Raw genomic sequence first — 13,786 nt, 5'->3', positions numbered from 1 at the left:
TGCCCCTGGGTAAGTCACTGGAGCTCCGGGCCTGGGCGCTTAGCGCCCCAGGGATGCTGGCTTCCAAGGGGGTCGGGGGATGCCCCAGCCGGGGTGGGGTGGTGGGGGTCCAGGGGTGCTGGAGCCACTCAGGGCGAAGGTGAATCCTATGGGGTGTCACCAGGAAACCCGCGGGGAGCCTCCGGACTGAAACACTGTGGAAGGCCAGGCCCCGGCTCCCAGGGAACCTTCACAACCACCACTTAGACACAGGTTAAGGCGGACCAGGGCAGTCCCAGGTTAGCCACGGAGGCCCATTACGCATGCGCGCCAACCCTTCTGAAGGCGGCACTACACTTCCCAGAAGGCCTTGCTGATAGCGGCGGGTACATCACTTCCGTTTCTTCTCGGCCGGCCTCTCCTCCCGGAAGTCAAGTCCCTCAGGCAGTCTTTGGACCGTGGCGAGCCAGAGCCGGAACCTGATTGTTGCGTCTGAGGTGAAGCAGGGCCGGCCTGGCCAGAGGTTGGTTGGAATGACTCCCCGCCCAGCTTTGTTTCCGAGCTGTGGCCTCCTGCCCCAGAATGAACGTCCTTCCCTCTTTCCCTTGTGTCCGTGCTCTGGGAGGGGGCCGGTCCAGCCAGCACGCTTGCGCAAAGACCCTCAGTGCTCCCCTGCCCTTGGCCACGCCTCCCAACAGAGCCGTCTGCATTGGGCGGTTTGAGAGGAGGCGGGGCTAGCAGAACTCTAACCCAATCCGAGGCAGACAGACGGGCGTGGCCCTGGACTCCTCGTTCTGAGCCAATCACGAGGGCCGCTCCTGAGCCGCCTTCTCCCACGTGCTGGGTGGGGGCTCTGTGGCTTGGACCTTGACGCCCGGGGCCGTGGTGTCTAGGCCCCTCCAGGAGCAGCCTAGTCCAGCTGGGGAGCCTGCGGGAGCCCGGGCTGCTGGGCCCTCCCTCCGAGGCTTGGCTTCGCTCTGGGCCCTTCCCCGTGGTCTGCACCGTGTCCAGGCTGCCCTACTTACTGTGGGCTGGACTCCTGCGCCCTCCACCATGCCCACCCTTCTTCCCCCCAAACCAAGAGTTCTTCCCCGGTGCACGGATCCCCAAGGGAGTCTCAGGAGAGATTTCGGGGATCCTTGAACTCGGCTGGGTGGGGGGAGCCCTTACACCTCTCTGACTCCTAACTGAGTGTAGCCTTTTTAATTGATAGCCACAAGACAGCTCAGAGCCCCAGCCCTAAGCCTACATCCTACTACTTATGGCCACGTCACCCGCTTGTTCAAAACCTCTTCAGTGGCTTCCCAGGGTGGGGTCAACGACAAGCTCTCCTGGGGCATTCAGGGCTCTGCAAGGGCGCTCTCCAGTCCCCCATGCAACCCCGGTCTTCACCGCTCTCCTGCCTGTGACTGTCGCTGGCAGCTAGGTTGGACCACTGGCTGCCTCTCTGAGTTCACAAAATTGGATCCTTAGTTCTTGGAATTTCCTCCCTTCCTGCCTCAGCCTCTCCAAACCCTCAGCTCTCAAGGGTCAGTCTGCGGCTGATTCCACTTCCCTCTTCTTAGTGCTGTGTCCTGTCCAGCTGATCTTTGCTGGTCTCTTTACATGAGGGTGACCCCCGCTGTAACTAGGAGGTCAGGGACTGTTCTTTGGTATGTATGCCTCTGGTTCTGCCTTGCCCATACAAGACACTTACTGTTTATTGAGTTTCAACAATGGGTTTGGGTTTCCTCCGACCTCCATGTGTGCACTGTGGTTTGTGGTGCGAGTAAGGCACTGGCACACTCAGGCTTCCCATTACTCCCCAGGTCTGCCATTTGAGGACTGCTCTTCCAGGAGAGGAGGGAACCTTGTAGACTAGGAGGAGGCCATGGCCCCTGTGCTCCTCATAGCCACAGTCCCTCAGGTGAGTGAGAGTTTCCACTTTATTAAAGTTCTAAAAGTAGATTTATATCTTCCAACACAGGGGTCTGTGTGATGACTCAATAAAAAATCCTTTCCAACTGACTTGTATCTCTCACTAATCCATCTAGGGATTCACTCATTCTGAACAGCATTTAGGTCTGGTTTAGAACTTACTTTGATGCAGGGTGCAAAATAAGCTGTACTGTCCTGATAACCAGTATACAGAGCACATTTTAAGAAACAATCAGGTAATCTGATTTCTAATTGGAGGAAATATTAGGGACTTTCCAAGTTGGGAAAGATAGAGTCAACCAGTGTAATTCCCTAAAATCAGGAAAGGAGGTGTCCCACTTCCCCCAAGTGTCTGTATTCAACATGGAAATAATAACAGATTGATCCGTATGGGACCAGTTTTCAGATAAGACAAATGGGTTGCTTGAGATGTACAATTGTGAGAAAATTCCTTGCATCAATCTTTGGATCTGATCAGGTTTCTGGTCAGCATAACTGACATCCATAATTATGGACAGCAGGTAGAAATGGTCCAGTTTTCTTACCATGCAAGGCTAGGTTCAAACAATCTTTGGATCTGATCAGGTTTCTGGTCAGCATAACTGATGTCCATAGTTATGAACAGCAGGTAGAAATGGTCCAGTTTTCCTACCATGCAAGGCTAGGTTCAAACAATGTAATGAGGTTTTCTCCCAATTTCCACAATTAAATACAATTTTCTCACAAGGCAGAAATTGAACTAGACCTGTAATTGAATAAAAAGGAAACTGAGCTAGCTCCAGAACTGAGTCACAAGATGGAGTCAGTGGGATTCACTCAATTCCCATAATTATCCACTGTCCTAATGCCCTCAATTCCCTCAACAGCTATTAAGTGTCAGAGTCTAGACTTGAACTTGGGAAGATGAATCTTCCTGACTCCAAGCCTAGCAGTCCACCTAGTTGCCCAATGTCCATCTTACAGATGAGGAAAATAGAGTTCAAAAGTAGAAATGGGGCACTAGGGAGTACCTAGAATGCACAGATAGCTGGGGCTGAAGTGGTGGCGGGGAGGAGTGGGAGAAGGTTCAATTAATTTTGAGGCCACTGGATGGTGCATAATGTACAGTGGGTGAGGCCTGGGGTCAGAAGGGGCTAATTCCTTGTGAGGCCTCTGGGGGATCCAGAGTACTCAGAGCATGGGACTTGAATTCAAATCCAGCCTCAGACACTTACTAGCTCTGTGACCCTAGACAAGTCACTTAACCTCTGTCTGCTTCAGGTTTCTCATCTGTAAAATGGGATAGTAATAGCACTTATCTCCCAGGGTTGTTGTGGGGATCAAATAAGATAATTGTGAAATGCTTAGCACAGGGCCTGGCACAAAGTAGTCACAATATAAATGTTAGCTATCATATTATTGCAAATGATTTACCTGGGATCATTGATGTGATGACTAGGACTCTGAGGAGTTTTTAAGGCCTTGATGAGCTAGTAAGAGATCAATAGGCTTGAATGTTGGCCTGATTGTACTCTCAGAATACAAGTCGGGGGAGCCATGCTTAGAGGGTAGTGTGTCTGAAAAAGAGAGGGGCTTTTTAGTGGGCACTAAGCCAAGTGTGAGTGAAGCCTGTCAGTGTCCAGAATTGGAGAGGGGATGGTCTGATTGTGCTTTCCGTATCTGATATCGGGGAGCTCAGTTTGGGGCACTGTATCAGTAAGCTAGAGGGTGTCCAGAGAAGAGTGACCAGGAGATGGTAGGTGCCAACTTGTTGAGGACCCTTCGGAGTCCTGCCTCCAACCCTCAGACAGTCACTCCCCTTTGCGCCTTACTTTCCTCATCTGTAAAATGGAGATCATAGACCTTGTATTCCCTTCCTACAAGACTAAGAGGAAAGTGCTTTGTAAATCTGAAAGCACAGTCAGGAATTTGCTGTTCTTTTCATTGTTGTTGCTTAGTCACTTTTCAATCCTGTCTGACTTTTTGTGACCCCATTTGGGTTTTCTTGGCAAAGATCCTGGAGTGATTTGCCATTTCCTTCTCCAGCTCATTTTACAGGTGAGGAGACTGAGGCAAACAGTTAAATTCCTTGCCCAGGATCATACAACTAGTGTCTGAGCCCAGGTTTGAACTCAGGTTTTCCTGACTCCAGGCTTAGGGCTCTATCCACTGCACCACCTACCTGTCCCCACTATTCTTTACTGTCAGCAGAATTGTTTTTCATCCTTCATGGGCTCAGGCTGGTGAAGGGCTCAGAAGCTAAGATGAGAATACTCAAGGAGGCCTGGTAAGCATCTTCAAGGATCTGAAGCGTGATCATCTGGAAGGGTTCTTTGTCCTGCTCCGGTTGCTCCCAGATGACAAAACTAGCAGCTTGTCAAGCAGTGAATTTAGGCTTGAGAACTTCTTGACTATCTAAAAGGGAAATAGGTTGCCTAGGGGAAGTTGGGCTTTGGGAATTCTGGGGAGAACAAACAACAGGCTTCCTCCTGCCTCCAGGTCTTCCTGCTGACTGTCAGGTGTTCCTGGCACCCAGCTCTCTCTCCACCACTCCTAGTTGTGAAGTTCCTAGAGCACTCTTCAGCACTTGACATATCCGGTGGAGAACCTGCAGCCATTGCCGCAGGTTCCCCACCCTTAGATTAGCTCATTTGATCTTCAGCACAGCCCTGGAAGCTAAGGGGCCTTCTTATCCACATTTTACAGATGAGGAAACTGAGGCTGAGTTCAGTGACTTGCTCAGTGTTTCTGGCTGCCAGGCTAGTACTGTATCCACTCTGTAACACTGCTTCTCAAGGTAGGTGGCCAAGTAAATAGAGCATTGGGCTTGGAGTCAGGAAACCCCCAATTCAAATCCTACCTCAGAAATTTCCTGTCCATGGAATTCTGGATAAATCACGTAACTTCCCTCTGCCTCTTTCGGGAGCGTAGGGTGGCGTTTGGTCACAGGAATCCCCAATGCGAAGCACGTTGGAGGTGCTGAAGAAATGTTTGGGATAGGAGGGGAATTTGGAGACAGAAGTCAGTTGATATAGGACAAATGTTTCCCTCTTTTATAATTTTGTAACTTTTATGTAAAAGTTTTACAAACTTGTGTAAATGTTAATAGTCATTATAAGACATACAACTATCTGGCCAAGCTCAAATGTATGTCCTGTTTCAGGAATGGGTGACATTCAAGGATGTGGCTGTGGACTTCACCCTGGAGGAGTGGGGGCACCTCGATCTTTCTCAGAAGGAGCTCTATAGGGATGTGATGCTGGAGAACTTTAGGAACCTGGTCTGTTTGGGTGAGGCTGCTTCCCCTGCTCTGTCCAGGGGAGGAAGATCCTTTCCTTCCTCTGTTGGCACATGATGTAAAGGTCTTGAATGTTGAACGATTATTGTCTGGCCACAAAGACTAGGAATTACTAACCCTTTTGTGGCCATCATCCAGGGCACTTGTGCCTCCATTCCCAAATGAAAGGGCTTTGATTTGGTCAACTGGAATTGGTGGTTGACTGTCATTGTGTCCTTGTGCCTCCCTCGTTTCCACTCTTTCATGTCCCAGGGCAGATGCTGGAGGACATGAAAAGATCATGGGATTGTGGGTTTAGGGTTGGAAAGGTTCTTCATGGTCATCCAGTACAACCTCCTCATTTTACATATGAGGAAATGTAGGCTTTCATAGCAGTAAAGAGGTCAAATTCATTTTCTTTCTGTGAATCTTTCCTCCATACTTGTTAGAGACACAATACAGATCATCTTCCTAAGAGTTTTTATACCACTCATTGAGTTTTCCTAGAATGCTTGCTTTTCCCCAAAGATATAGGGGTTCAGAGATGGAATTAGAGTGGGAGAGTATAATCTTTCTGTCCCAATACTTTGTATTACACTCTGACCAAAACTTATAGGAATTAGATAAATTTGGGGGAAGTGTTATTTATGGACTTCCAATGCTTAGCTAGTAAATGTTCGTGAAGATTAATTTTGGGTGGTTAGAAGGGAAAGTCTCACATAGGAGTCACTATAAGAAACATTTTCCAATGAGCAGGGCTTGCCGTGTCCAAACCAGATGTGATCTCCCATCTAGAGCGAGGGGAAGCACCTTGGATGCCAGAGGGAGAAGGCCTGAGATGCAGGTGTGCAGGTGAGTGAGGGACACCAGCAGGTGAGCCTCAGCCAGCTCAACTGGCCCCTGGGGGAAATCACAGGAGGTTCTTCCTGCAGTTTCTGGTCAGCCTAAACAGTTCACTTAGCCTTTTTCCCACTCCTGTATTCCTCTAGGTTCATTGCCAACAGTAGGGAGGAGGTCTTTCTCTTGTGCCCTGATTTTGGGCTACATCTTCAGTTGCCAATCAAGACCATGCTGCTGAAAGCTTTTGGAAAGAGCCCTGGAACCTGTGTGACTCTTTGGATGTTGTGTTTTTCACTCAACCTCCATGGCAAGCTCCCTGTATTCCTTTGGTTTCTTCTGAAATCGTCATTCCTCCCTTTCTGACCCCCCTCCTTAACCGCCCACTGAGATGATACTGACTCCCAGCTCTACCAGTAAAGTTCATTAGTTTCTCCAAAGCTGGACCAGCATGGACAAGTGGATGATGCCACTTGTGCATTTGAAAAGTGTTTTGACCACTTACCTTTGGGATATGCATTTTATTCTTATACACTTCTTTAAGATCTTAGTGAATTTTGAATGTTAGACTTCTAGCAGAAATACTCAGGGCAGAATCATTTCCTCTGTTTTATTTTCTTTATTTTGGCTGAATATTTTCTCACTGTGCAAAAGAAAAAAATAACCCTATAATACCTGCTCCTGAATCATAGACTCTGAGGGGACTTCCTTGGCCACTAGTCTGATGTATACATGAAGGAAGCATCATTTGAGCCCCGTGTCAGGTGGCCCTTCAGACTACTTGGACTCCTCCAAGGTAGTAGCACCAGGACATAGGAAGTTCTAAGTGTGCCTCTTGTCAGCCTTCCCCTGTTGCTCCTGGAGGGTTCTGCCCTCCAGAGTCAAACCTAGTAAGCCTGGCAGCCCTTCAGATACTTGAGGAAAGCTCTTCTGTCTCTCCCAAGTCTTCTCTCCTCCAAACTTCAGCCAGTTGTCATAGGGCATGAACTTGAGGCCCCTCACCCTTCTCTGGCTCCTCTCCCATTTTCTGACACCCTGCTTTAAATTACGTATTCAGTCTTGATCCTCCACCTTCTCAATGTCTTTTTGAAGTCCAGGTTGGCGATCTTGGAAAGTGCTTCTTTTTCCTCCCCACTAGAAATGTTTCTCTTTGTGTGCTTGAGTTCATTCTGGTGGTGTTGTTTTTTCTATTCATCTGATTTCCCTAGGAGCATTTTAATTCCCAGCATCTTCCCTAACCTTCCTTTGAACCTTTGTCGTTTCACCTGAAATCAAGGCCTGACCTCAGATCACGCTCAGCTTTCCTTTCCTGCCCTGTAACAGATGTTTTGATGGCATTGCTTCCTCCCCAAGATTCCCCCAGCAACTAGATCCTTCTCATTGTAAGCATCAGATCCATTATGTGAATTACTGCTTTCTAGTTCCTTTACATTTTGGTGGATGACATTCACAGTAAGGAAAGACCAGCCATTATTAGCCCCTCTGCTTTGGTAATTGGTTGTCTGGATACTTAAAGTCCCCTAGGATGCTGATATCCTGATTCTGGGCCAGGCTTCTGATTTATTTTCTCTAAATACCTTTCTTGTGTCTGTCCAGATTGGAATGAAACTATCCCATCTGTTTTTGTCTCCCTCCTTTTTTCCTAATAGTTGATTAATCATAGAATTGCAACATGATGTTTGCTCCCAGTTGTGGTCATGCCATTAGCTTTGACTTAGACGTCTTTTGGAGAAGAACTTTCTACGGGGTTATTTGGGTGTTTCTTTGGAAGCTTTTATTGAATAATAATACATTTAAAATAATCAATTCTCCCAGCCTCTTTCCCCCCCTAAAAAAAAGAGGGAAAAAAACAGCATAGTGGTATGAGAATGATGATGAAATAAGTAGGTCACGTGGGGTAAATTGGAAGGAGAAGTAAGAGACAAGGAGGCTATCTAAGACTGTCTTATACTGCCCTTCAGACAGATCAGAAGGTCTAGATTCTGATCCCAGATATACCAGACAGTCTCCATTAAGCTTTGAGGTTTTTTTTCCCCTTATGTTTTCTCTTAACTTCATTTTGTTTTCTTGAGTTGGTTCCTCTGGTTCTTCTTTCCATTTGCCCCCAAGCATCACTATGTTGACATTTACTGTAGATAGCAATTTGACATCTGAAAACTTTCAAAACTTTCAAAGCCACATACTCTTTTTAATTATGAGTTTTAATATCTTTGTTCTATGTAAATCTGTGCCCTTGTAGGTATTATCCTTGGCTTCCTTTTCCCATAAAAATACTAAAATTTAGGGTTAGTGATCTGTGGTTTAGTGAAGTAGGATGATTACCCTAAAGTTCTGGATATGTAATAATCCTTAGTTAATCTTCCTTTAAATTTACTCTTTGTACTTGTGACTTTACTAATTGAGTTCCCTAATGTAGACATGTGACTTGGAGCTCCTCCCAAATACAGAAGGAGGAATAGCACAGATATGTGAAGTCAGCCTGAGCCTGGGTAGTGTGTTCCCTGGCCTCAGGAATATATCTGATAAATAAGGAAACTGGAACATTCTAGTCCAATCCCTCTCAGTGCAGGAAGTTGGTATTCATCCAGCCTTTGCTTAAATATTTTCACATATAATATGTTTATTCCATTGTAGGGGAGATAATATTGTAAAGAAAAGAACATTGGGCTAGAAATTAGGTTCAGTTACTGCCTTAGCTACTAATTAGTTGTATGACTTTGGGCAAGTTACTGGCTCACTCTGTCTAAATTTTTTCATCTGGAAAATATAATAATTCATCCATTTCTTTCACAATTGTTTTGTAAGTCAAGTCAGCAAGGATTTAATTAGTGCCTATTCTGTGCCAAGTACTGTGCTGGGGATATAAAGAAAGGTAAAAATAGTGTCTGTCCCTCATGGAACTTACAGTGTTATGGAGGGGACAGCGTTCAAACAGTTCTGTACATACAAATAGGGATGAGAGATATAAACTAGAGATAATCCCAGAGAGAAGACACAAGCATTAAGGGTGACTAGGTAAGGCTTCTTGCACAATGTGGGATTTTAACTGGGATATGAAGGAAGCCAGGAGGCAGGGATAAGAAGGGAGAGCACTCCAGGTATGGGGGACAGTCAGAGAAAATTCCCCTAGCCAAGAGATGGAGTGTCTTATGGCATGTCTAAGGGTCACTGTGCAAGCCTTTTACCAACTGCAAGTGCATATATGATGATGATATGACGATGGTTTCAGAAATAAAAGGGTCTATATGTGGCATTTGCATGTCTTTTTCAGATTGGGAAACAAGAACTGAAAACAAAGAGTCATCTCCAGGGTTGGGTATTTTTATGGAAGAATCATCCCAGAAAACACTCATAAGGGATTGTCCCTGTGTCCTCAAAGTGGGAGAAACCTGGCAATATGATGTTTGGTTGGAAAAGAAGCAGAAAAATGAAGAGAAACATCTTCAGCAATTAAAGATCAACTCGAGGAATCCTCCTGGTAAAATAAGAGGCCAGGAATGTATTAAATCTGGCCAACACTTCTGTTTAAGGCCAGTCCTTTTTCCACACAGAGTTTCTGTGGGAAAAATTCTCTATCAATGTAATGGCTTTTACTCAGACCTAAGAAAAGGTCAGCAGATATGTTCAGACAAGAGAGTTTGTAAGCATGGCGAATATGAGAAATCCCCCATTTATGACTCTGACTTTATTGAGTATCATCAAGTAGAGAAAGGTTACAAATCCATTGGATACAGGAAAGCCTTTTACAGTAGCTCACCCATTGTTTCCCTTCAGGCAGCGCAGACAGGATTGAATCTGTATGAATGTGATGAATGTGGGAAAGGCTTTCGTCGGAGAGCGCATCTTGTTCGACATCAAACGATTCATACTGGAGAGAAACCATATAGATGTGATGAATGTGGGAAGACCTTCAGACAGAGTGCACAGCTTCATCGACATCAGATAATTCATACTGGAGAGAAACCTTACGAATGTAGTGAATGTGGCAAGGCCTTCAAACACAGCTCCTCTCTTGCTTCCCATCATAGAATTCATACTGGAGAGAAACCTTATGAGTGTAATGAATGCGGCAAGGCCTTCCGTGAGAGCTCACACCTTACACGACACCAGAGGATTCATACTGGAGAAAAACCTTATGAGTGTAATGAATGTGGAAAGGCTTTTAGCCGGAGCACTGAACTTACACGACATCAGACAGTTCACACTGGAGAGAAACCTTTTGAATGTAACGAATGTGGGAAAGCCTTCCCTCAGAGGACACAGCTTACTCAGCATCAGAGAATTCATACTGGGGAGAAACCTTATGAATGTAACGAATGTGGGAAGGCTTTTTGTCTGAGCTTACAACTTAACCGACATCTGCGACTTCATACAGGACAGAAACATTATGAATGCAGTGAATGTGGGAAGGCCTTCAACTACAGCTCCTCCCTTTCTTACCATCGCAGGATTCATACCAGAGAGAAACCATATGAATGTAGTGACTGTGGGAAGGCCTTCAATCGCAGCTCATCCCTTGCTTCTCATCAAAGAATTCATACTGGAGAGAAGCCTTATGAATGTCACGTATGTGGGAAGGCCTTCTGCCAGAGCACACAACTTACTCGCCATCAGAGAGTTCATATTGGGGGAAAGCCTCATGAATGCAATAAATGTGGAAAGACTTTTAGCCAGTGCACGCAACTTACTGAGCACCAGGTAATTCATACTGGAGAGAAACCTAGTAAGTGTACTACTGAATGAAGGTAGGTCTTTGGTAAAAGCAAACATCTAATACCAGGTACTTAATAGTGGAAAGAGACACTTTATAATAAAACTATGTACGAGGCCCTTCAGCCTGAGCATAGATCTTAATACATCATTTCAGAGAATTTATGCTAGAGAAAAGGCTTATGAAACTCCTGCGTTTCCCTCACTGAACCACGTAAAATTCAGTACTTCCTCAGGCTATCTCAGTGGACACTTGGTTTGGATTTTCCACCTGCTCTATTCTGTAAGTGTCTCAGGGATATTTATATTCATCCAAATTAGTAGACGTAGTATGGAGTTGGTGTTTTGGGTTGGGGTCAGAAAGCTATTGTGTGTATAATACATGAATATAGGCATATCATTATGTTATTATTACTAATTTATCAGCCTGATTATGTGACTTCTGTATTCACATAATGATATGTTGGATAATTAGGAAAAGCATTTTTTATTATTGTTAAAGTCTCAGATGGGCTGCACAGCAGTGTCATGGAGTTCCAGCACCATGCTGGAACATTGCTGTTTGATTTTCTTTGGTCCAGGGACAGGAAGAGAGAAATTTGTAGCCTCCTGTTTCCCTTTTAGGAGTAAGCATCTCTCCTCAAAACTACCTGAATTTTTACTGAGGAAGAATGTTTTGCAGTTTTAGGAATGCTTAGGCCAGCTGGCCAGCAGGTTAATATGCTGAGACTGAGTCTGATCATCAGGGAAGGACAGACCCTTTCAATCTGTTATAAACAGTTGATTTGGGGACATGATTCTATTTTGTCTATCACTTTCTGAAATCTAGACAATGAACAGAATAATAAATCAAGCCCAGATTTGTAGCATTTATGGGTTTCTGGGGTACAAATGCTCACACTGAAAGTTTAACATCATTCCTGTCCTCAGGCTTTGCAGTACCAGAATGGTGTCTACTGCCCTTCTGATTCATCCTTGAGATTCCTAGACTGCTGCCTCCTCCTGCTCCTCCTCCCATTCCCCCTCCTCTCTCCTCCTTTCTGCATTTATACCCATCTGAGAATGACAGGGTTTTCTCCCTCTTAGTCAGCTTCTTGGCTTTCCTAAGGAGTGCTACTCAGAAAGAGAGAGCTAATACTGCTTTAAGGTGTATGGAGTGGTTTTATAGGCTTCATTTGAGGTTCATAGCAGCCCAGAGTAGCAGATTCTACACATGCCCCCATATTATAGATGAGGAAGCAGGATTAGACAGGCTAAAAGATTGGCCCATGCCTACACAGCTAGTATGTGTACTGCGGATGGGATTTGGGCCCAGATCTTGTTTGACTTGAGTTCAGAACCTTGATGCCTCTCACAACAGGAGTTTTCCTGGATTGGACAGTGCATTTGAAGGAGCCACCCCTGTCCTGGAAATTTGCTTGCAGTTAGAGCCACGGTTTATTTGTTTTTGTGATGTGATGTGTGGAAATGCTGGAAATATTGCAATGCTGACCCTGCCCTAGCTTCTCTATTTCTGCCAGTTGCACCTCAGCTCTTCCCATTAAGGGGGCTTGGAGACAGCACTGTGCTAAATGCTTGGGATACAGAAACAAGTAAGATGGTCCCTCCCCACAAGGAACTTTCATTCAAGTGAGTGAAGACAGCACATAAAGGGACTGAATGATTTTAATGTGTGGAGGGGAGATAACTTCTTCCTCACCTCACCCTCTAATCTGTTGCCACACCCTATCATTTCTACCCCCTCAGTGCCTCCCATTTTGTGACCCTTTCTGTTTACTCACAACCTAGTTGAGGTCTTCATTTCTTCTTGCCTCTACTTAGAATAGCAGATGTGAATGTCTGCCCCTCTGGTCACACTCGGCACTCGGGCTGTCCAGCCATCATCCCTTATAATGTAACTAACCATTCTTCCTATCGTATGATTCTTTGATATATTGTCTTTCAGTTTCTTTGAAATCCTCATTGGTTACATGCTACAGGCTACTCACACTCTGCACTTCTCTATTGCTCCTTGTGTGATATTCACTATTAATTATTAAGAGTTTGTGATCTTCCATGTCATGTCACCACCATCAATTAAATGTTGTTAATAATAGGATGGGTGTTTCTGTGAAGCTTGGGGTCATTAAAGATATTTCTAAATTTCTCAAAGTCAACCCAGCCTCTCTCATCTCTTGGTCCCAATCATCCATCACCCACATCTCAGATAAACATACCAATGGAAAGCTCTGTAGGTTTTCCATCCAAATACAGGCTATAATCTGGAGAACAGCCAGTTTTTTCAACTTGTTTTTTTCTATGTGAAGGTCAAGCCAAACTCATTTGAGTGATTACAGGTCTCTTCCCGGAGGATCTGCAAATTTTCCAGACTTGATGCAACTAGCATGTTACCCACAAACAGGAGCATTTAGTGGGCCTCACCAACTACAGGGATCTTATCCATCACAGTGGTGAACACTTATGATGAGCATATACTTCCCTGTTTTATGCTTCTCCTGTCAGCAGAACTCCAAAGTATGACCTGTACCAGATTAAAATATAATTGGGAAATGTTTAACAAAATAAATATACAGTACAACAGAGATAACGTTAATTTACGATCCTCTAGATCAATATACTCCTACAAACTATTTGAGTTTGACACTACTGGTCTAGGCCATTTGAGGTCATTTGAAGATCATTGGAATGAGGAAGTGAACACATTTTAGAGATCTGGGCAACTGAGTCCTGCATGTTTTGTTGGCCTGTGCAGACCTAAGCAAGCCATTAGTGCTGCTTACTTGTGTTCATTTAGGAGGCTTGAGATCTGTACCCAGAAAATGACCACTAGAAATCTGTTGTGTTTTCCAGCTGAGGAATTAAAGACACTGAGGCACAGTTTTCCACACACAAACCAGCGTTCTTGGTTCTGAAGTAGGCTTTCATTGACAAGTTCTAAGACTGTGGGCATGGAGGCAGATTTTGAGTGTGGATGGAAAACAGTCCACTGATGTGTATTAACTTGGATACTCCCTGCCAGAGTTGGGCAGAAGCAATAGCTGGGTATGAGTTCAGCACATTCTATTGGCTAGGGAAAACTACTGTAGA

General features: G+C 45.1%; 1 protein-coding gene across 5 annotated transcripts in view; it reads left to right on the top strand.

The window, feature by feature from the left end:
* Positions 1-375: 375 nt before the first annotated feature.
* Positions 376-13,786, top strand: part of LOC140502815 (uncharacterized) — a 34,281-nt gene continuing 20,870 nt past the window's right edge. Inside the window, exons 1-5 of one of the 5 annotated variants that reach the window (XM_072606825.1) lie at positions 376-502; positions 1,788-1,885; positions 5,039-5,165; positions 5,909-6,004; positions 9,261-10,687. In XM_072606825.1, the coding sequence (XP_072462926.1) occupies positions 1,850-1,885; positions 5,039-5,165; positions 5,909-6,004; positions 9,261-10,687 (1,686 nt within the window). In that variant the 5' untranslated portion in view covers positions 376-502; positions 1,788-1,849. Of the gene's footprint in view, positions 503-1,785; positions 1,886-4,581; positions 4,673-5,038; positions 5,166-5,908; positions 6,005-9,260; positions 12,856-13,786 lie in introns of those variants that run through there. The other 4 variants (XM_072606826.1, XM_072606828.1, XM_072606827.1 and 1 more) reach the window with 4 other exon arrangements.

The sequence above is a fragment of the Notamacropus eugenii genome, chromosome 4, assembly GCF_028372415.1.
Source record: "Notamacropus eugenii isolate mMacEug1 chromosome 4, mMacEug1.pri_v2, whole genome shotgun sequence".
NCBI lineage: Eukaryota > Metazoa > Chordata > Mammalia > Diprotodontia > Macropodidae > Notamacropus > Notamacropus eugenii.
Note: the sequence above shows the minus strand (reverse complement) of the source record. Positions and strands in the feature narration are given on the sequence as shown.